General features: G+C 30.8%; 2 protein-coding genes across 2 annotated transcripts; both read right to left on the bottom strand.

Annotated features, from left to right (window-relative positions):
• Positions 1–11,009: 11,009 nt before the first annotated feature.
• Positions 11,010–12,107, bottom strand: LOC131649945 (F-box/kelch-repeat protein At3g23880-like). Its single transcript, XM_058919691.1, has one exon. The coding sequence runs from the start codon at positions 12,105–12,107 to the stop codon at positions 11,010–11,012; it is 1,098 nt and encodes a 365-aa protein (XP_058775674.1).
• Positions 12,108–21,894: 9,787 nt separating this feature from the next.
• On the bottom strand, positions 21,895–22,596 carry LOC131649937 (F-box/kelch-repeat protein At3g23880-like). Its single transcript, XM_058919682.1, has one exon. It carries the CDS (start codon positions 22,594–22,596, stop codon positions 21,895–21,897), a length of 702 nt encoding a protein of 233 aa, XP_058775665.1.
• Positions 22,597–24,378: the final 1,782 nt, after the last annotated feature.

Here is a 24,378-nt window from a genome sequence, read left to right as displayed (position 1 = left end):
TCATAGTGAAGCTAACCAGATGGCTGCAGCTCGTCTGTAACTCCAAATTCAACAACCTCCATGTCTACTTGAAGCTCAAATCGAAGGAGGTCCACAGAGCAATTCAGGAGGATTCAAGCTCCAATAAGCATTCAGTTAGCATCATTGAGTCTCAAGGAAGCTATTGAGATCATTCATTCAAGTCCAGGTGTTCTCCATCACCCTCACGACCTCCATTTTCAGAGGTAAGTCTCTGAACCTCACCTCTTTAATTTAAGCACTCTTTGAGTTAAAGCTCGATTCTATCTTGTTTAGCATCATCAGAGGATTGAAAACCCTCTATCATCTTTCATTTATTCATCTTGTTTGTCATTTAATTTCAAATTTAGGGTTCATGTGTTCTTAGAGTTTTCTGAGAAATTAGGTAGCTATAGTTCATATAAATAAATGTTAGTTACATATCTGGATTCGTGAGGAAATTTAGAACAAGATTGATGTTTACATCATGTCATTTAGTTGAGAAACCAGAGAGTTAGGATTTTGAAAATTCTTGAGCTCGAGGAAGAAGATGACTATGGCCATGGCGCGCAAAATTTAAATCTGGGGCCAAAGTTTATTTTATTTTGAATGGAAGTTGTTTTATAAACGACTAAATCGTTACAGCCCAGTGGTAAAGAGTGTTTGTGTGTTGCGCGTGTCCAAAGTCTGGGGTTCGAATCCCCCTCGCCCCAGACTTTTTGATTCTTTTATTTTTCAATGATTTATCACTTGTTTTGAAACATAACCAATTGAGTGAGAGTTATTATCACCAAGCGCGCGCTGGCTCAGTGGTGTTGTTTTGGGCTGGTGACTTCAAGGGCGTGGGTTCAAATCCTCCAAGGGCCAAAAACTATTTTTTAACACATAATTTCTTTTATTTTCTTCACAACTTCACATGAATAATTCACCTATCAAATTAAATCATTTTCACTTCATTTTTCACACACTTGTCATTTAATATATCTATTTTGTAAATAATAAAAAAAATCATAAAAATATTATTTATTTCATGTGTTTTAATTAGGTTTAAAATAGTATGTTTTAAGTGTTTTCTTAAATACTTTAAATGTATATATTCACTTTGTTTTAACCTAATCATTTTGTAAATAAGTTTATGATAAAACCCTAATTGTTTAGGTCTTAATTAGTTAAAAATCTTTATTTTTACCTTAATTAAGTTGACTTTTGTCAATTTTCAAAACTGTTTTCAATCTCCGAATAAATCAAATGATTAGGGTTTTCAAACAACAAAACCTTGTATCATTCCGAATCATTTTCAAATTGCTTTTACACCAGTACTGTAAAGTACTGGGCCTCTAATAGAGTGTAAGTCCCAAAAACCTTCTCTTCTTAGCTTGTTTTCAAAACTGTATTTTCAAAATCTTCTTTCTGTTTTCAAAACATTCTTCTGGTATTTGAAGGGCATTATTCCCGGTGAAACTCTTCAGATACCTATGTGACCTTTGTCCATCTTCACTTCTTCTGTTTTCAAAAATCCTTGACTGTTTATCATATAAATATTCAACTATTATCAACAAAACAACAAAATTACTGTTGAGGCTTTGTACATACTTCTTCAAAGGCCTCCACTCCATCCAGGTTAGGCTTTACAAGCTTTCAATTTACAGTCTTTATTTAAATTACTGTCAAATATAAACTGTGCATATATTAGTTTAGAACTACGTTTGAGTATAAACCTTAGGACAGTTAAACTATATATATATATATATTATAGGAATATGACCTAGGATTGAGAATGTCTTCCCGGTGAAGGCTCTTTCCTAATTAGAGATCTGTAGTTCAAACCCCCAAGATGAATTATTCTCGGTGAAACATCTTGGCAAAAACTTTAGAATCCAAAAAAAATAGGACACATCCACCCAAAGAGGAATTATTCCCGGTGAAACCTCTTACCCATTTGCTTAGAGCCAAAATAAGTTCAAAACTACATAGCTTTCTCTTGTGCTATAACAAGGACCCTCGATTAGCCTCCTCTTGGGCTTTGTACAAGGACCCACATGCTTCTTAAAAGCATTTCCAGCTTCCTCTTGAGCTTGTATACAAGGACCCATCAGGTTTCTTATAAACATAGGAACAGGTCTTTAGTCACCTTTTAGCCTACCCTGGTGAGTTTTCTTCCAATTTAAACCAGACTCTAAACAAGCCAAGTTTGTCTCAATTTTGCATTGAGTACACCTTTTGGAATGAGAGACATGGACAGTCTCTGTCACCCTTATCTTCATCAATCTTCCTTAGCAGAGTCTAGGATCCATATTTTCTTATCCTCAGCATGAGTCAGCCTTCATCTTGGGCTTTAAACAAGAAGTCTCCACTAGATAATCTTTCTGCCAATCATTTCAATAAAACCCCTGGAAAGGGTTAGCCTCCAAATCAATCCATCATTTCAATAAAACCCCTGGAAAGGGTTAGCCTCCAAATCAGTCCATCATTTCAATAAAACCCCTGGAAAGGGTTAGCCTCCAAATCAGTCCATCATTTCAATAAAATCCCTGGAAAGGGTTAGCCTCCAAAGTCAATTAATAAAAATGTCAAAAAAATAAAGATTCATTTCTCTTAGGAGATAATTTCCCCAAAAGAGTCAAAACCCCTGGAAAGGGTCAGCCTCCAAAAAACATGATAAAGTCAGTCTTTTACTAAATAATATCTCCAGCTGAGTCAAAATCCCTGGAAAGGGTTAGCTTCCAAAGAAAAACAGTCTTTCAATAAATAAAATCTCCTCAGTAGATTCAAAACCAACAAAAATAGTTAGCCTCAACCTTGGGCTTCATACAAGGCACCAAACAATAAAACTCCCCTGTCAAGAGTCAGCCTCAACCTTGGGCATTGTACAAGGCAGATAATAGAGTCTCCCCAGTGAGTTCTTCATCACTCAGTAGCCACAACCTTGGGCTTTGTACAAGGCAGATAAACCATATTTTCATGTGTCAAAGATTCCTAACACCTAGGATCTTTTCCCCATAGAGTCATCCATACTCAGTTTATTTAAGAGTCTGCCACAACCTTGGGCTTTGTACAAGGCAGAAAATAATGTTTTCCCTAGCTAGAGTCAGCCACAACCTTGGGCTTTGTACAAGGCACACAAAATAGAGTCATTCATAGTCTCAAAAATTCAGTTATCCTCAGCAGTTAGCCACAACCTTGGGCTTTGTACAAGACACACAAATAGAGTCTCCCTAAATAGAGTCAGCCTCAATTCTGGGCTTTGTACAGAACACAAAAATACCCTGTAATTAATCCCCAGTGGAGTCATCTCCCAGAGTCAATAATATTAATAAATCAATAAAAAAAAAAGCCTCAAGCTTAGGCCTCATTCAAGCCAGCTAAAGTCAAATCTTTCATATAGTAAATAGACATAGCTTATCTCTATAGAGAGATATTTTTACTACTCTACCACATTCAAACAAACAAACATTTCAATTTCAATTTCAATCAAAGTCTCCCATTTAGGACTCTGAAAGACATGCTCTGGCACATCCCCAGACTTGTACACTTTCCCTAATTTGGACGAGCATCTTTCTTTCATTTAAGAGGCATCTGACTGGCATACTTGCACACACAAGTAAGGTCCCCCTCTTGAATGAAATGAATCCAGTTATTCTGTCACTCTTTTAAATGTTTGTGGTAGAATAGTACAAATACCTCTCTGTAAAGATGATTTCATGTCTCTTTACTGTAAACAGAGATTTAATTCCAAGCTTCAACCTTGAGCTTCAAGCAAGGCACCAAAAACAAGTAATTTCCCTAGTTAGTTCCCCGAACTACATTAAGCTCTGACTTCCACTAGGGATATGTAGGCATGAGGTTCACAAGGAATCTCAGCGAGCTAATAAAATACCAAAAATAGTCAGTCTGTCTATCTGTCTGTCTTTCTTTAATCAATTCAATTCTCTCTCCTAACACAAAGGAGAAACTTTCCCAATCATTAGCAGCAAACACAATCACAATGACACAGAGAAGGTTCCTGTAGAGTACTACAGATATGTAGGGTGTTTAAACACTTCCCTATGTATAACCGACCCCCCGGACTCCAGAATTTCTAGTCTAGGTGAAATCCCCACACTTAGCAAACTCCTAGGGTTTAGTTGAGATCTTTTTTTCCCTTTCCTACTCGTAGGACCAATAAGAAAGTTCGTGTGATATCGTAGGAAGAACTGAAACAAAATTCATCCCACCACGGGCGCTTTCTCCTTCCAAATTTCGCGTGAAGGGTTTAGCGTGCCGTCCTCCCAAGTGAAACGGGGAGGTAAAGAAAACGACACCACAGGATTTAATATCATTATGTCGGTGAAGGAGAGGTGCAACAAAATCAAACAAACGTGCAGCCCTCCAACAAGAGTTAGTTTCCGAACACCCGAAAAATATATGCCAATCATCCTCCTCGGTTACGCCACAAAAGAAAAATGCTCCATTTATCTCAATCAATTTTGAGTATAGTCCAATCTATAAATTATAAATATATTGGTTCACATTCATTATCTATCTATAACTTCAAATTAATAATACACGCCCCATACAAAATTTTCCTTTACACCATGACAAAACTCTATTAGTTTCTAAATTAATATTTAAATGACAATCATAATTTGAAATGTTCTTTTCATCTTAATTTATATATTTTTTATATATTTTGTAACCATCATTATATTATATTTATTTACTATTTATATCAACATTACGTGACTCATACGAATGCACAAGTCTCGATATTTTATACATAATAACAATTATAATTTTTTTATTTATAGTTTTTTATTATTTATATTAGAAGTAAAATACATCACTATATAATATTAATTCATAATTTTTTAACTACACTGCGAGACCCGTGCGAATGCACAGACCCTTTACTAGTAGATAAGTTAAAATAAGTCAATGCAAATAAATTTTTAGTCTCTTGCTTTTTTAGTTAGTTAGTCTATTTAAACATTATTTTAATTTCTCATTTACATATGTCTAAAACAAATAGGCTTTTATGTAGGCTAACCAGGCCTTCAAAAAGGCCAGACTCAGACCTAAAAATAAGCCTACGACAGGCTACAAGTTAGGCTTAGGCTTTAGTTTTTTTGATAGGCCAGACTCAGGTTTGGGAAAGCCTAACTCGGCCCAACCTATTTCCACCCCTAATCCCACTAGTGGAATTTGGCTGCTTCGAGCACCTGTTGAATGGAAAACAATGTCGTTTTGATGGGCCATTCAATGTGTTTATGAACTCAACAACTTCAAAATATCAATATAAATATATAAAATGTAAATTACTTGGAAAAAACCACAATTAATCTTTTGATTAAAAATTTAAACTATTCTGATTTCAGGATTAAAATCGACTAATTACATAATCCTTGATTTTTATATTGATTTGGCAATAAATGTAGCTTATGTGTCAGCACAACAATTATTCTAACAATTTTTACTTATTTTAAATAGTAAACCTAATTTATATTCCAATTTAATTTATATTCCACTAACTAAACTTTATTCAAAATCCTAAACCTAATTGCATAACTTTATTTCACCTTAATTGCATAGGGTTTAGAATGTGAAAAACCACGACTCATCAATAGCCACAAACACAACTTTCCACATTCCTCTAATGAATACGTTTTAAGAAGTGCAACATTACAAAATAGGGAAATACCTTTTAATTTCAATATCACAAATCATCTATAATTCTATATCTCCAACCTTCAACTGTGGTTATTCTGGAAAAGGTTATTGTTAAATCTTTCAAGGCGCTATTGCTATCTTCTTTTCTGTTTCTCTGTTTCACTTTCAATTTCACAAATGTTATCATTACTTTTCTTTCGTATAAACTTTCTTTTCTTTCGTTTAAATTTTCTTTCATTTCAATATCACAAATTAATTGTTCAAAATAAGGGAATGCCTCTTCAATTTACGAATCTTTCTGTTTCTCTATGTTTCATTTAGATAAATTTTTGTATTAATTGTTGCATTTTAACCGATGATAGTGGAATGTTGAAGAAGTAGCATATGAAGATGCCAATAGTATCTTTCTCTTTGGTCGTTACATGGTTAGGTTCCTTCTCTTCTTCGGATGGTTGCAAAAAGATTACTATTGAAGCTTTGTCGGAGAAGATGAAAAAAGTTCCTTTGGTACCTGATTTGTCGCAGTTTTCAATTAATCGATTTATGGCTACTCTTACTCATTCTATTTAGGATCTCTTCTGATTTAAATTGCATTCTTGCATGTATTTCTAAATTTTAAGTTTTATATGTTTAAGTATGTGATTAGGTTTCTCCATGATCCGGAAAGATGGGGAAGGGAGACAAATCCGCTAAACTGACAAAATGGAACAGATCTGGAATACCAGAGATTTACATTGAGGTTCCTGAAACTACAACATGAAAGCTATTGCCAATCAATGGCTTTCTTGACCAATCTGATTTTGTTTGTTTCTGCCTCACTACTTTAGCTCAACATGAAAACTATGATTTTCTTGCATGAAAATTTTTCCATAGAGATCATTACAATGTTGTGTTGTGATGATTAGTTCAGGTTGTAGTTGCTCAAGTAGTATTAACCTACTAAGTGTTCGATGAAGTATATGTGTTGTGATGAGGTTTTAAATTTCCAAGAAATGAAGAAAGGAGGGTAACCACTAGAGAAATAGATATCATATGATACTTAAACCGCTAGATTGATGAGAAAGATACACCCTATTGGTAAAGTTTATCACTTTTATATGCTATGTGGTTTTAAGACCTTGTCCTTTAAACTTTAATCTTTGTTTAAGTGATAACCATGATGTTTATTATTTGTCTTGTCTTGTTAAGTATATTGTGTGATGTTTGTGTTTCATACAAGAAAAAGGGATTATAGTATTGACTTAATAGTCATATGTCTTTGTTATTCATCCATATGCATTCATCTTTGTTCATTATTTTTGTATGATTATCTTTGTGTGATTGTTTCCTTGTTAATTTTAAAGCCCTAATCCTACTTTCAAACTTGTCACCATTTTTAAGTTAAGACTTTCACTTTTTGTCATTGCCTTTTCAAAATTTCTTTTACAAATAAATGCTTCAATATACTTAAGGATACTTAGATTCCTTTCAAAATGACTAAAATCAATTTAGGCCCAAATAATTATAAATTTTGAAAAATTTAAATTAATTTTTATATTGTGTTACTTCAAAATAACACATTAATTTTTCTTACTTCACTAAATTTTAACTCTATTCTAGTCAATCTTTCTCTTTTAAATTATATACATTAATATAATCAACACTCTTTCCTCGTATTCCATTAGATTCTCTTATGTTAAATATTTAAGTATTATTTTATACAATTTAAACATGTATTGTATTTAAAAATTCATTACAGTAATTATAAAAGATAATATAGTATTTAAAAATGTATTGTGTTTAAAATAATATAATTCTTGATTTAATTTATAATAAATATTATGATTTTTTAATTAATTTTTATTTATTTATGGCTGAATAGCTTGAAGTCCATCCAGGGTCAGGTTCAGGTTTTCAGACGCATATTATATAGAATTTTTTTGACCCGGTCTTAAAAATCTTGAGACCCACCAGAATCAACCGACTTGTTTAGAACAAGATAGTCAATTTTAACAGATCTAACGAGAGTATACGATATGTCACTAAGTGTAACTTATCATATATTCTATACTTTGTGGGCTCGCCGTCCAACAAAGTCCGCCCCACCATAACCATCCGCCCACCAAAATTTGTCGTCCGCCAAAGCCCGCCTCGCCTATTCGTTTAGCCTATCCTGCCTTAAGTCTACCCTTTTTTTAGTTAATTCTAATCATTTTAATTTTTGATGGTTTAATTTATACATTTATTTGTAAATATATACAATATTTTTTAAGTAAAAATTGTTAAAAAGATACTTTATAAAAAATTATTCTAAAAAATAAGTGAAAATTTTATTTGAAAAAGTAAAAAAAGTCAATTAATTTATTAAAAATGGCGGACATGTTCTCCTTTTTTTTCTTGCGGACTTAAGGCAGAACGTGGAGGAGCGGGCGGCCCGTTTTGCCACCCCTACTTTGAACATACATATGTCATAAATTAATTGGAAGTTCTTTATTTTTTTAATTGGACTAGAAAAAGAATATATAATTAAATTTATGATATATTGTAGTCTATAATGGAGAACACTATAGAATTTTCACAAAGTTGTAAAAATATTTAAAAAATATGGATGTATTGTTTAAATGATTAAAAATTGTAATATATAAAATTTACTATAATCCATTTAAAAAAGTAAAGTGGATTTTTTAGATATCGATACACAAATGATGTAAAACGCTACACCTGAATAATCAATCTCCAACATTGAATAAACTCACAAGACCATCATTCTCCGCTTGTTGTTCTTCAACACTACACTTGGAAACTATTGTATGTTCTCCTCCATAAGACAAACTCACAAGACCATCATTTTTACCAACTCATCTCCATGAACATTAGAATACTAATTTTCATTTGTACATTCACCTTTACATCCATTCAAAGAAACTGAAAATAAAAAAGAAAAGAGAGTTAAAAACCCATTGAAAAGAAAACACACAATCATGATGAAGTTAGTGTAAATCCATTAAAAAATTATCACAACCAACAACAAAATCCTTCTAAGTTAAATAACAAACATGAGAGAAAAAAGTTACTGTTATGCTATAAACAAAAATAAGGAAGTGTGTATATGTATAAAGTAATGAAACAATTATATGAAAAACATGTTTTAGAAGAGAAATGCAGAAAAATAGAGCAACATAAAAACAAATGCTTAGAACCTGAAATATTAGGAAGCTTGGCTGCAATAGAGATTGAAAAACCCACTCATGATTGAGAGCCAACAAAACATTATTTTGAAGTGTCATGGCCAATGTGTATTGCATATAGTGATGAACCAAATATATATAAAAAACATGATTTAGAAGAAGAATGTAAAAAAAAAAATGGAGAAACTTCATAACATAAATGTGGAACCAGAAAAAGAACCTGAAAAACACAAAATAGGTATCAAATGCATAAATAAGAATTAAATATAGAGGAAATAATGAATTGTTTTCCTGTTAGAAGAAGAAGACATGAATGAAAGAAAAATAACAGAGGGAAAAATTTGAGAAACAATACAATCATCCATTGAATAAAATATAGAAGGCTTGAAGACTGAGAAGCATTTTTGCTCAACACATAAAAACAGCAGTAGGTTGAAACGTTAAAATGACTAAGCAGATCCAAACCGCAACATAAATTACACATGTTCTCGTGTCTTCGGATCTAAAAAAAATTACACATGAGAGGGAGCAGATTGGGTAGAGTTTAGGATGAGAGGCCGGTTCGATTTGATTTGGAAGAAGGATCTTCTAAGCGATTGAATTCAAGGATGAGGGAACGGCGAGCGATTGATTTGTAGATGGTGATGTTGGGTTTCAGAGTGTTTAGGGTTTGAGGAGAGAGAAGAAGCAGGGGCGGATCTAGACATTGTATATTGGTGTGGCTAGACATGGAAGAAATAATGAACAAAATTATATTGAAAATAAGAAACAAAAATTGCTAATAAAATACTTCTACAATGAAACTCATCTATTATCTATTTTTAGAAAATGAGTTAAAGTAACATAATTTTTAATTGGTCCAAGAACAACTCTTTGTAACTCTTAATTCAATTCTAATTATTTTATTAAAGAAATAATATTTAGAATTTAAATATTTGTTTTATAAAACAACAATAGCACACATAATATTATATTTGTTTAATAAATATAATACTATTTAAGTATTTATAATTATGTGGACCCATTAGCACACATCACAGTACCAATAAAATATAAATAATCACAACCACTACTTGTTATATATATAAAAGAAAAACTCTTTTTTTTTTTTTTAGAAATTGAAAGTTAAATTTCAGAGAACTTAATATAAGAATTTAATAACAAAAATACATTACTATCATAAATTAACATTAAATTAGACAACTACAATGAAAGTTGTGTATCCACTTAAAAATCATTCATACTTTCTGCTATATCTTTTGGCCACATCAGTGTTGATTCATGTCATCTCATTATATAATAATGTCATTCCATTTTTTTTACCATAACAAAGATATAAAGAATATGGTAATAATTCACGAGATGCAAAAACCATGTATATAATAGATTTTTTTTATAAAAACTGGTGTGGCTATAGCCACACTTAGCCTCAACATAGATCCGTCCATGAGAAGAAGGAAGGAGAGAAAAAGAGAGACGAGAGAGGGAAAAATGATTCAAAATGAGAGAGAGAAAAGAGTGTAAATATTTGCAAGTTTATTTGGAATGGAGAAAGGATTTTAATTGCCAAGTGTCAAATAATTATTGGAAAGTAGAAAAGTTTAGTGTTAATTTGTTAGTTACTAAAATATCCTTTTTATAGTGCAGTTTTTTTTTTGAAGAAAGGGCATTATTGGTAGTTTAGTCAATTGATTAGTAATGGATAGATAGTAGATAGTAGATAGATAGTAGATAAAAGAAAATATGAGATTATTTTATTTTTCTACTACTAGTCAAAATTCCAAATCCTTGAGTTAGCCATAAGATGGCTGTGGAAAAAGAGACACAGGCCTTTCCTATACTTCTTACAAGTTACTTCAAAGGCTATTCTCTTACAGGTTACAGTAGCATTTCCAAAAATTAGAATAGTTTATATTTGCAAAGATTATTAATTCTTTTGTATTTTCTGTACATGAGTATATCAAAAAATTGTGATCTTATACTAATGTCTCCAAACTCTTACTTTTCAATAAACAACCTTCTAAATATTTCTGTTTGCGACACCATAAAGCTTCTTAAAAAATTATACGTTATGCAGAAACATAATTTCTGCACACTTTAAACACAAACTACATTGATTTTGTGGCTGAAACAGCCAATAATAAAATGCCATAGCTGATCAAAAGTCATGTAAAACTTAAAAGGTGTCACAAATGTAATTTACCATGGCAGGGATACAAGACTCTCATAGCAAATATGTAGATTGATCCTAATATTGTTGGTACTTTTCAATAAATAATCCAACTGACCACTACTTAAGTTATACCGGATAAATTGGGAAGTATATTCGTTCTTTAGAAGAACAACATTTTTTGAAACGAACGTGGGAATAACACTAGAAGGTTGTTTGTTGAACTTGTCAAGAGAGATGATCATAAATTTTGTCCATGACTCAACAACTCCGTACTCTTTCATCAACCACGCAATCCAATTAGTTTTGTTAGACACATGACACACACCAAGACAATCATTTAAAACATATAGAGTTTCGTTATCACCATCATCTTGAGGGAACAACACTTCCTTGTAAGTCTCCTTCTCAAAATCAAAGGAAAGAATTACACCTCTTTTTCCAGCTATCCAATTTAAAGTGCCACTGACAAATTTCCCCAAATACACTTGAGGATATCCCGGTAAATTCTGAATAATTTTCCAAGAATCTTCACCAAAGGTATAAATTTTGGTTAAAGGTTGACTTGGATCATTCTTATTTCGCATAACAAGTAGTACTTTGTACTTGTCATTAACTTGATCATATCCAAAGCCATGGTGCCTGATCATCCAATCAAGAGAAAAAGCACTTGGTGACTTTTTGGATTTGAACATGATAGAAGGGTTGAACAGTTTGACACAATGTCGAGTTCGATCATACAAACATAACAATCCATTGCATGAACCTATAATCCAATATGGGTGCTTCGTCATCCCGCTAGAGCTAACGGGAGGTAATAGGTGTCCGAATAATGTCTTTAAAGGAATATGTAAGATTTTGCAGGGTTCACCCAAATGATAAAAGAACAATCGCTGGTGGATTAAGTTTGGTTCAACAGTTGAGATTTGAAGATGGCGCTTTACAAATTTAGAATCTGAAACAAGAGTTTTCCATAATTTGCAAATGCATTTTAATTGAAGGAGGGATCTTACCGGAAGTCTCAGGAGGATTTCAACAATGAGTTCTTCCGGAAGATGAGAACATAAATCATCACCATTTGGAGAAAGAGTTAAAACAGTGCCGTTTTGATGTCCTCGACAATACATCTTAAAACTAGCAGTGAGTGAGAGTATGAGGGCTTGTATTCTTCTGCAGTCACAAAATAGATGAAAGATATAACAAGTTTATAACTCGATTTCTAAAACAAATACAAATCATTTCAATTAAATTGATATTATTTTTTAAAGATACGGAATCAAAATAATTAAATTATTGAATCGGTATTTAATACGTCATTCAAAATAAATCTTTATTAAATTATTATATATTATTTTAATTTATATACTTATTTTAATAATATAATAAATATGAAAAAACTGCATTGATGCGCATTAATTTGTATTCTTCTTTTCAATCTCATGTAGATCTAAGAAAACAAATTGCTTTTAAATGTACCTTAACATTATTTAACTCTATTATTTTTAGGATTATTTTCACAATACACCCTTCAATAGTCATAATAAAATATAAATTTAGTGAAGATGCAATGATATGATAATATATTATCCCATGGATCTATTACACACCGTGCGAAATTTCATTTTTGTCTCCTGATTTGGTAGATGTACTTCCGGAAGCATTTCATTTTCTTTTGAAAATTTAGTTTTTTTTTCCATAGATGCATCTAAGATAGCGTTAAAACATAGTGAAATTTAAGATTTTTCTAATTAATTGAAAACATCCGAATGTTTCGTAGATACATTTATGGAACATTCTCTTTTCAAACTCTTCCGTAGATGTAGCCAGAGCCGGTTATACACCTGTGCAGTCTGCTCCACTGCACAGGGCCTCTAAACATAGAGGGGCCTCCAAATAAGGCACTTCAGTTAAAACTAATTTTGATTTTTTAGGCAACTTTTGTTTAGACAACATTAGATAATAAAGCTGCATAATAAATTCAACCACTAACTAATAGCAAATACACGTTTCATTTTCGGTTTTTTCTATCAATTTTTTTAAAGGGTTAGGCTTATATAATTAATTCTTATTATTAGTGTATAAAAATTGTGAATTATGATCATTCTTTTATATTTTGATAATATCGTTTAATATTTTAATTATTTTCTTTCTCGTCAATTAATTAATATGTCATATCTTATTTAAAATTACATTATTAATACGTTTTAAAATTAAATATTTAAGATATTGAATATTTAAGATGTATTGCATGATTTCGTTAAAATACAAGGTATTCTTGTAAAATGTTGATCTTTTATATTTTCAAATATTATATTTTTATTATTACGTGTAGACATTCTAATTTAAAAATGCAAGTGTATACTATACATTATAATAAAAAATATATTATTTTTATTTTATAAATTTGTTTTTAATTATTATTTGTTTCTCTTTTATTATTAATTTCTAATTTTAAGTTTTATTTGATAATTGTTATCTCTTAATTGTATTTATTGATTCAACTTTAACGTTGTCTATTTAATTCAAATTTCACTACTACGAATTTGAAAAAAAATTAAAAAACTTAAGTTTCTTTCCATTCTTCATTAACGGCTCTTAAATTATCGCTTAAAATTAGAAAATTTAATTTTAAATATGAGAAACATTAAAAAATTGATAAGTTAATTTAATTTCAAATTAAAACTCTTGATAAAAATCACAATTTTTTGTTGTCGAAAACTTTAATGTTGTTAATATGTAAGAAATTTTAAATTTTTTTTATTTTGAATTTTTAAAATATATTAGAACAGGGCCTCTAAATTGTTTGAGACGGCGCTGGATGTAGCTACGGAAGATTTTATGAACTTAATTAATATGAGATTTTTCTAATTAATTGAGAAATTAATTTGGAATTTTCTCAATAATTAATTTGTAACTTAGTTCGAGATTTTTCTAATTAATTGGGAAAATCTCAAGTTTCAATACAAAGCCTACACAGCGAAACTTGTGATTTTCCTAATTAATTGGGAAAATACCAAATTAAGTTACAAATTAATAATTGGAAAAATATCAAATTACTTTGTCAATTAATTGGGAAAATCCCATATTAAAGTAGCTACATCTACGGAAGGGTTTGAAAAGAGAGTGTTTTGTAGATGTATCTACGGAACATTATGATTTTCCCAATTAATTGAGAAAATCCCAAATTTCACCATGTTTTAACGCTTCTGTAGATGCATCTACGAAAAAAACTAATATTTTTTGAAAAAATGGGTGCTTCTAGAAGTGCATCTACGGAAGCACGAGGGCATTTTGGTCAATTCGGTGGTGTGTCAGAGACTCATGGGGTGGGATGAGAAATTGTCCAATGATATACACGGTTATCTAATAACTTTGATTCACAACTGATTCACAACAGTTCAGAAGAAGAGGAGATATTGGAGACGAACGAAGATTTATGGTTGAGAAAGAGAGGTGAATCGAGATGAGATATACACTAAATTCCCTTCGTTTTGCATACTAATTTCATGTATTAGAGGTTTGTGATGAGGTTGAAAATTCCGTTTGAAGTTTGAGGTCAGATGTTGATCTGTGCCAAAACCTAGTGTAGCAACCTGCCCTAAAAATCAAGATTTAGAGTCGCCACCTATTCTACCAGGGCGAATAGGAAACCCTATGCAGTTTAGAGAATTCTGGGTAAGTTATTATATTCGGGTTAAGGGAAGGTGTTAGGCACCCTTAACCCTTTCCTAAGGTTTTGAGTTTAAGACAAAGGTTTGCGGCTAAAAGTGTTAAGGTTTATAGGTAAGGAAATGAATAGGGTGAGAAGTGAGATTTTGGGGAAGGGGACTCGCCTTGTTGCCAAGTGCCTACGTACCTCCTTATGGAGGATCAGAGTCAACGTAGTTCGGGGAAGGGTTGTACGCCTTAGAATTAGTATGAATGTATTTGAAGGTATTTTGAATTACCTTATCGTAGTTTTGAAATTCGCAGTTTGCAAGGTATTTTGAATTACCTTATCGTAGTTTTGAAAATCCGTAGTTTTGTGAAAGAAATGTGTTTTGAATGGCGTACAACCCTGATTTTAATATGTTCTATTAATCGCGATGATTAATAGATTTAATCACCCATAATTAACAAATTAATAGGACTTGCTAATTATTTTAATCGATTGATTTGATTAGCACCGTTAGCAAATTGATGTGCTTTAAATAGATTATAGTTTTTTAGGATAATTTGGGAATTAAATTTTTTATTAATAACCATCACAACCAATTAGTTTGATTAAAAGGATTAATAAATTAATGAAGAATTTTAATTATCGCTAATTATCGTAACCAATAGGTTTGATTAAAACAAATAACGAATTAAACCTAATTATAGTAAACCTAATCCTAATTAAATTAATCTTAATGATTTAACCTATTTTAATTAATTAAATTTAAACTAATAAAAATCATTAATCCCAAAGAAATCATTAGTTTTAAAAGAAAAGATGTCAAATTAAATTAGTTTTAGAAAAAAGTAATTATTAAAAAAATGGAAAGAGAACCAAGAAAATAAACAAAATCAAAATAAATAAAACATAAAGAATTTTATAAAACCTGGCGCTGGATCAGATATGGTGGTCCTCTGAGTGTCCACCATGTGCTTTCAGTCCTGTGTGCATTGGATCCAGTTTTGAGATCATCCAAAGGTCATGATGCGAGGGCGTATCGTAGGTGCTAGTAGACTAGACGCGCATGATTTGTAAGCAAAGGCCATCAAAGAATTAATCAAAAACAATTGCAAGGAGCCGGAATCGAACTCACGCCCTTCTTGCGTTGTAAGAATTGGTCGCTTCCCCACTGGGCCGCTTATGCTTCGATGTTAAAATATCAACCAACAAACATAATGAAAACAATCAAACAATATTTAAATTTAAAACGCGCGCAAATGGCTGAGTCGTCTTCCTCCTTGCGACTGGTTTTTTTTTTGCCCGCGGTTTAACTGCAATTTAGCTGCGAATCCCACCATAGCTAATACCTGCAAATTCGAATCTTACACAATACGTAATATAAATTCCAAATAATTACATGGTTTAATTGTAAATTTCATTCTAAACATGATAACATCCATAATTTGGCCCAATTTTATCCCTTTCGAAAAACCCTAAATCAGAACTCCAAACCATAGCCATGGTGGATTCACGTATCTGTACTTAAAACAAAATTGGATTATCCAGAATGCTTCCAAACCTCAAGAAGAACACGAATATGCCATCAAATTATATTTATGACTCTTAAATCATTGAAATCGAAACTAAACAAAATAGTGCAAACCGTGAAGGCAGTGAACGCGAATTAGCATGCTTCAGGCTCGCGTGATTATTAGGAAAGCTTCCTGGGATTGATATGAAGCTTGATTGAACCTCAAAATCCCTTGAATCGGACTGTAAGGGCCACTTCGTATCCCCCCTCTTTCAGTTTTTTGCAAGCTTATATATAGCTCTTCTGCGGCCAATCCTTCCCCCATGCATCTGAATAGACCCAAGTACTTATAAGGAATGCCTTAGGTCAACAAATATGAACTAAATCTTGCTAATTGAGAAGATTGAGATTTGATAGAAACTTGATCTTCAAATTTTCTAAAATTGGTTCAAACATGACCTATCTCTCTCCAATCATCCTTGAACAAAATTGAATCAAATCTTGGCTTATTGAATGATTGAAATTGATCTAATAATAAAACCAAAGCAATTCTTTTCATATTTTCCATTTATTTGCCTTAAATTGGATTTTTAATGAATAAAAAATTCAATAAAAATAAAATAAAAGTAAAATGGGTGTGGTGTTGGATTTGGAGATTCTTAGATACTTGAGGAACAAGTTTGGATCATAAGAAGTTAGGCCCATTTGTAAAAATATCCATTTGAACCTTATTTTCTTCACATATTTTACCCGAAATTCACCAACTTTGACAAGGCATATATCTCTCAGTTTTTAAGATATGGAAGAGTTCTAGGACTTTTTGGAAACCTCAATATGTCCTCTACAAGCCACTTTGGAACATAATTTTCATTTGGATATTTTATCTTGATGATATGGTCTTTGACAAAAAACTGCTTTTTGTTGACCTTTAAAAAGGACCTGTAATCTATTGTACCATATCTCTCAAATGAAGCATTTATGGCCTTGGCATGTGAGAGAAAAAGTTGTAGAGGACTAAATTTCCTTCAAAATAGGCTTTGAGTGAGAAATTTATGACATTCCATGTGAAAGTTATGGCCAGTCAAAGTTGAGTTGACTTTCTCCTATAAAACCCTAATTTAGAAACTATGAGCTTTGTTGATTTCTGATCTCTCCTTGATGAATCATGATCAACCTTTGATCAAATGATGAATATAATTTCAAGAGATTGATGTTGACAAAGAATCAGGAGTTTTGACTATACTTTGACCATAGTTGACCTTTAAGTCAAACTAGTCGACTGTGGAACATCTGAGCATTTGAATGAGCAATCCTTGGAATTGAAGCTTGACTTTTGACATGGAGATACCTTGAACCATAATAAACCATATGAAATACATTGGAACCCTTGATACATCTTTTCTCCTTAGAAAATCCAAAACCCTAATTTGAAAACCCTTTGATGAGGAGAGAGTGACTTGAGTTTAACCATTGATCCTTGAACCCTTGGAGCTGAAATGAGATGGGAAAATTTTAGGGTATGACACCTAGATACTGGTTCGAGGGATTTTGGAGCGGCACAAGCGTAGTAGAAATGGAATTGAAGCTCATAAGTCAGGTGGGTTCCATTAGTTAGTACTCAGATAGAATTTGCGTATTCTACATGATAAGGGAATTATGGTTTATGAGTGTTATTGTGATTACATGCCCCGTGTGTTGTGCATTCTAATTATAACTTGATTTGGTGTTGATCGTGCTAAAATTAGATGTTGCATGTCTAAATGTTGTTTATGAATCTTGTAATTGTCATGTTGTCTTACTCTGTACATGAAGATACTTTAGATTAGAGGAATAAGAGCAAGTGTAGGAACATGTTTAGGTCAATACCTGAAGAAGTGAATTCCATGTGTGCATAAATGGTGATTTTATAACTTGTGATTATATTACATGTTTCTGAATCTTGTTGGGAGATTGTGATATTATGATGATAGATATGTTAAATACATGTATATGCTGCTAAGAATGATCATTTTATGTTTGGGATAGTTTAAGGTGAGAATAGATGTGTTGAAAATGGTTTAATGCAAGGAACTCACTGAGATTTAGTAATCTCACCCCATTCATCTTATTATTTTCAGGTACCATGCAAGTTTGCTAGATGCTTGGATAAAGAGTTTTTTTGATCGGATGACGTGAAGGCGTATTTGATCTCTTCTTCCGTTGTACTATTATTATTGGATAGACATACTCAGTGAATTCATTTCTGAGACATTCTTGAAATGTATACAACTTATGTCATTATTTATGACTTTTGTATGTACTCAATACCAGTTATTAATATTTTACTTATAAGATTTTAAATGCAAATTGGTAGGGTATTACATTTCTCCTAAAAAATAGGTTATTTATAAGACCATTTGATCCAATGCTAATAACGGTTGAGATTTGGTGTAAGTCTTTTAGACTTACACCTGATGTCAACAGATCCTGCATATATATATATATATATATATATATATATATATATATATATATATATATATATATATATATATATATATATATAGGACGTATACTATGAGAATAGGTAAGTTATATGAGAATATGAGAATGAATCTGAAACCATTAGATTTTAAAATAAATGGTGGAGATTATGCGTCATTCTTTTTTTCTCTCTCCTCAATTATTAAAATAAATGATGAAGGAGAGAGAAAAAAGAATGACATATAATCTTCAGCATTTATTTTAAAATTTAATGGTTCAGATTCATTGTCACATTCTCATACAACTTACTCATTTTCACTATATATATATATAAATATATATATATATATATATATATATATATATATATATATATATATATATATATATATATATATATATATATATATATATATATATATATAAGTCAAGATCAAATGACACTAAGATGTCAAACTTAGTAACATGACACCTCTGATAAATTTTTACCGCAAATATGTATAACAAAATTCACCGTTGGATTGTAAGCTAACATCATATAGATCATGTCCATAAAATTTAACATCAATCAAAAATCATTCGATATGTCAACAAGATGAATAAAATGATTTCTGATTTTGATCATTCTCTTTAACTTATTAAATGATTTTCGATTGATGTTAAATTTTATGGACATGATCTATATGATGTTAGCTTTTAATTCAATGGTGAATTTTGTTATATGAAAAAATGATAAAGAGTTATTGGAGGTGTCATATTACTAAGTTTAACACATTGATGTCATTTTTTTGTAAGCAAGTTGTATTAATAAAGAACCAAAGTTCTAAAGGACTTAATTACACGGGACTAAGAGCAAAACCATCCCGATAATTGGATAACAAACATCCAACCAAAAAAGAAAATTACCCAACCAAATGGTACCTAACTTAAGTAAAACAAATGGTTTTTGCTAAACTCATAAAAATTACAATTGGGTTGAGTAATTCTCCCGATGTACGACCATCTCCAAACAAGCTCTTTGCAACTCCAAACCACATCTCCCATGTTCCAAGTAGAGTTTTTGAATATATATTATTTCGTTTCGGCACAACCAAAGTCTCCACACTATAGCCAACCACACAACACCTTCCTTACTTTGATTAACTTCTTATGATGACAATAAGAACTCCAATCCCAAAAACTCTCTTTGAAATCGAGCATTACTTTTAAATTCATACCTATCCACTGTGCCATTTCTTTCCAAACATCAACCGCAATACGACAAGATAGAAAAGAATGGGACAAATATTCACCAACCTCATTACAAAAGACACAAGAAAGATTAGAAGAAGAGTTAAGAATACCTCTTAACAAAAGAGAGTCTTTTGAGGGAATCCTATTTTTGAAACATCTCCAACCAAAAGCCTTGACTTTGAGCGATACTTCCACTTTCCAAATTGAGGACATAACTCTTTCATATCTATTTTTCGGACCACAAGGAAAAGATGCCTTGTGTAACTCGCTATAACACGTAGAAACGGAGAACACACGATCCTCCGACAGCAACCAAAACACAGAATATGCCGCTACAGCAATGCTGTTGGGCGCTGGCAGCAACTCTGTCATGGCTGGCCGTGAGACATCAGCTCCTGGATAAGCCCCGTAATGAACTCCGAAATCTCCCCAACGTCACTCTCCGTCTATCCATCCCCCCATACCGGAAACAGAGACATCCTGCAAAAGAGATTGATCAAATAAATCCGGAAAGATGTCTTTTGATAATTCCCACATCCGACCAATTAGCGTACCAAAGTGGAATAGTGTGTCTTAGACCAACATTGATGTCATTTGATCCTGTCCCGGTATATATATATATATATATATATATATATATATATATATATATATATACACACCATTTTTTGTTATATTGATAAATTTCTCATTTAAAATTTTTAAAAGGATCAAAAGTTTTAAAATTATGACACAATATTATACGACAATTTTTCCGTTACATGTAACATAATACGTTTCTCAAATGATTATAATTGTAGCATTTGAGTTTTGAGTGAGTTATAAATAATTTGTATATAGACTTATTTATATTTAAAATTATAGGAATTTGACCTCACTCGTAAGTTGATAAACCTTTTATGACCATCATTCCCTTTTATGTGAATTTGTCTAAATAATTATGATATTTTATTTACACGTAAAATACGTGGTTAAATTTGTAAACATCTTATGGCCATATAATGTACAATCACCTCTTTATAGTTTTGCACTAAGAATAAAATCAAATTAGTATCACATTCTTTAAATATTATATCATCGGACTACTCAATACTTGACAACTCTAATAAATCTTTATCCTATTTATACACGGCATATAATATACTAGTGAACTCTGATAAGTCAGATCAGTATACTAGGAAACTCTGATAAATCTTTATCATATTTATACATGTCTAATCACTAGGAGTGCATTATATAATTTAACAAATTTTAAATTATTATTTTGATATTGTCATATATTCTTGCGTGCATTATTAAATATGACATAATCTAAGAAAATTTCAAAATACAAAGTAGTACAGAAGTAGGTATGTAAGATTAACACTTCAACACCCAAGTCGATTCATAACTCAAGATAAGTATAGTTAAATGTGGAGGTCAAAAAGTGTCCATTAAATAACTCGTGAGAATGTTTATATATATATATATATATATATATATATATATATATATATATATATATATATATATATATATATATATATACATACATATATATATATATATATATATATATATATATATATATATATATATATATCATAAATGCAATAGATAATTTACGTAAGAATTTAGTTTCCAAATTCAAAGTACTAATAAAATATGCCTACAACTAGAAATCATAGATTAGCGTTGTCACTTTGGATGAATGAGTAATTTTTGAAACAAAGGTGTTTCCGGATGAATGTGACTCATGTATTCAAACTCTGATTTTTTTTCCAATCATCGCATTATGATGATACAATCCAATCCACTATATGGCATAAGATGATACATAATGAGTTCTGGTATTTAATATATATATATATATATATATATATATATATATATATATATATATATATATATATATATATATATATATATATATATATATATATATATATATATAAAGATTTCATAATAAAAAGCAATATCCCAACCCAACATAAGAAGATATGAAGCAAAAGTAAACCTATTTTAATTAAAAATCATGTATGTAAAACTTAAAAGATTTCACAAACATAATTTACCATGTCACTGATACAAGACTCTCACAGCAAATATGCGGACTAAGCCACAAATAGTCGGTAGCTTCCAATGAATAGTCCAACCTACCACTATTTAAGTCATATAGAACAAATTGAGAAGTACGCGGGTTCATTAGAAGAATAACACCATTTTCCGAAATGAACAAGGGAATAACAAAATAAGATTTCTTTTTGTAGTTGTCAATAGGGATGATCATGAGTTTAGTCCATGAATCGACAACTCCATATTCTTTCATCAACCACACAACCCAATGAGTTTTGTTAAACATCTGACACACACCAAGGCAATTATTCAAAACATACAGATTATGTTTATTGACTTTGACACCATCCTCTTGAGGCATTAAGATTTCCTTGTAAGTCTCAGTTCCCAAATCAAAGGAAAGAATCACAGTTTGATTAGAAATAACACCTATTTTTTCAACTATCCAATTAAAAGTGCTTCTCACATATTTCCAAGACCAACTATAAGGCATGACGAATTTAATGGAAAAATTCTGAATGGTTTTCCAAGAATCTTCACCAAAAGTATAAATTTTGGTCAAAATTTGACTTAGATCATTCTTACTTCGCATAATAAGTAGTACTTTGTACTTGTCATTAACTGGATCATATCCAAAGCCACGTTGGCGGATATTCCAACCAAGGGAAACAGGCGGAGATTTTTTGGATTTGAACATGATAGAAGGGTTGTGCAGTATGACACAACGTTCATATGTATAATACAGACACACCAACCCATTACATGAACCTATAATAAAATTTTGTTTCTTCGTCATGCCACTGAAGCTAACCGGAGGTAATAGGTTTTCGAATAATGGTTTTAAAGGATAATATACGATTTTGTTGGACGTAAACTGAGAAAAGAACAAATGTTGGCGGATTAAACTTGGATTATCAGTTGAAATTTGAAGATGACGCTTTACAAATTGATGATCTGAGATTAGGGTTTTCCATAATTTACATATGCATTTAAATTGATGGAGGGATCTCACCGAATGTCTGAGGAGGATCTCGACGATGAGTTCTTCCGGAAGTTGGGAACATGATTTATTGCCGTTCTTAGAAAGATGTTTGAGATTTTGGAAATACATCGCAAGCAGCCCGTGCGACTTCGGTCACAAGATACAAGTTGAATTGTTAGTAACCTTCAGTTTCGTTGGCACAGATGGAGGTATAAATATGAAGATTTTTTTTATTTTTAAATTTGGACTGGGCTTTTTGAAACTCAATTCCATTAGGAATAAATTATTATTTTTCTCTTTAAGAAAAACCAAATCTTTTAAATTAAATTAAATTGATTTGTTTTTTTTTTAAAATAAACCAAATCAATTAAATTGCTGGATTAGATATTTAATAGTTTGTCATTAAAGACCAATTATTATAAATCATATATCATTATTTATTTTAATTTGTGTATTTTTTTTTAAAGATATGATAAAAGTGAGACAATTAAAATTGGACCGAAAATTAAATTGGAATAAATTGAAATAAACAAGAGATCAAGGTTTAGAGGTTTAATTGGAGTTTAATTAGGTTGAGTCGGTTAAATAGTTTTAATATAATATAATATACAATGTTATCATAAAATATAGAATAATTTTATATTGTGTAAATAAATATTCAAGAATTAATATTGTATTTCTAATTGAATTGTACGTTTGCAAACAAGGTTGTTAAAATCTCGATTTAAAACCTAAACTCTATAGATTTCACGTTTTTAGGTCAGCATTTCGTGTTAAATTGCAGGTAAAAACCTTTTTATGTAAAATCGTATTCTGGAATGATTTTACGTGATTTAAATCTTTCTAAAATCGGTGAAATCGTGTAAAATCATGTAAAATCGTTGGATTTTACTCTTTGACCTGATTTTACTTTTTTTTTGTCAAAGTTAAAAATCACATGTTATATTTTGCCCCATAAATTTTCTCTATGGATTTTTAATTTTATTCACATTCATATCTTGGTTATAATACTAAAGAATTTTTAACATTTGGAGATGGATTTAATCAAGTTGAATATGAATGTTCTAATTAATGAAGATGATGTTGTAGATGGATTGAACTTTTGATTAAGTTGAAGAAGAAGATGAAAAGATTTATTTTTTTGAACTTGAAAAACTTTTGAAATTATTGTTTTTTTATAATCTTTTGGATGTTACATTTTATGATTTGATGAACAATTTATGTAGTTTGATACATGTTTGTGAATATTACATTTTATTATGATGATATAGTATATTTTTGTTTTATAATTAAGTTAAAATTTTAAATAATTAATGCATTTAGAATATTATATCAGTATATATATGTCGTATATATAAATTTAATATAATTTTAGTATGAGGTAAACTCAGTGATTTTACGTTTCGATTTTACGTTTCGATTTTACCTAGGTAAAACGAGTTAAGGTAAAAACTCGATTCTGACAACCTTGTTTGCAAATGATTTGAACAAGAAAAA

Source organism: Vicia villosa, linkage group LG1, assembly GCF_029867415.1.
Source record: "Vicia villosa cultivar HV-30 ecotype Madison, WI linkage group LG1, Vvil1.0, whole genome shotgun sequence".
Lineage (NCBI taxonomy): Eukaryota > Viridiplantae > Streptophyta > Magnoliopsida > Fabales > Fabaceae > Vicia > Vicia villosa.
This window is presented reverse-complemented; position numbering and strand designations above follow the sequence as displayed.

Excerpts from the sequence above, each read along its gene's own strand:
- LOC131649945 (XM_058919691.1), bottom strand. The coding sequence starts at position 12,107 with ATGTATTGTCGAGGACATCAAAACGGCACTGTTTTAACTCTTTCTCCA.
- LOC131649937 (XM_058919682.1), bottom strand. The coding sequence starts at position 22,596 with ATGTTCAAATCCAAAAAATCTCCGCCTGTTTCCCTTGGTTGGAATATC.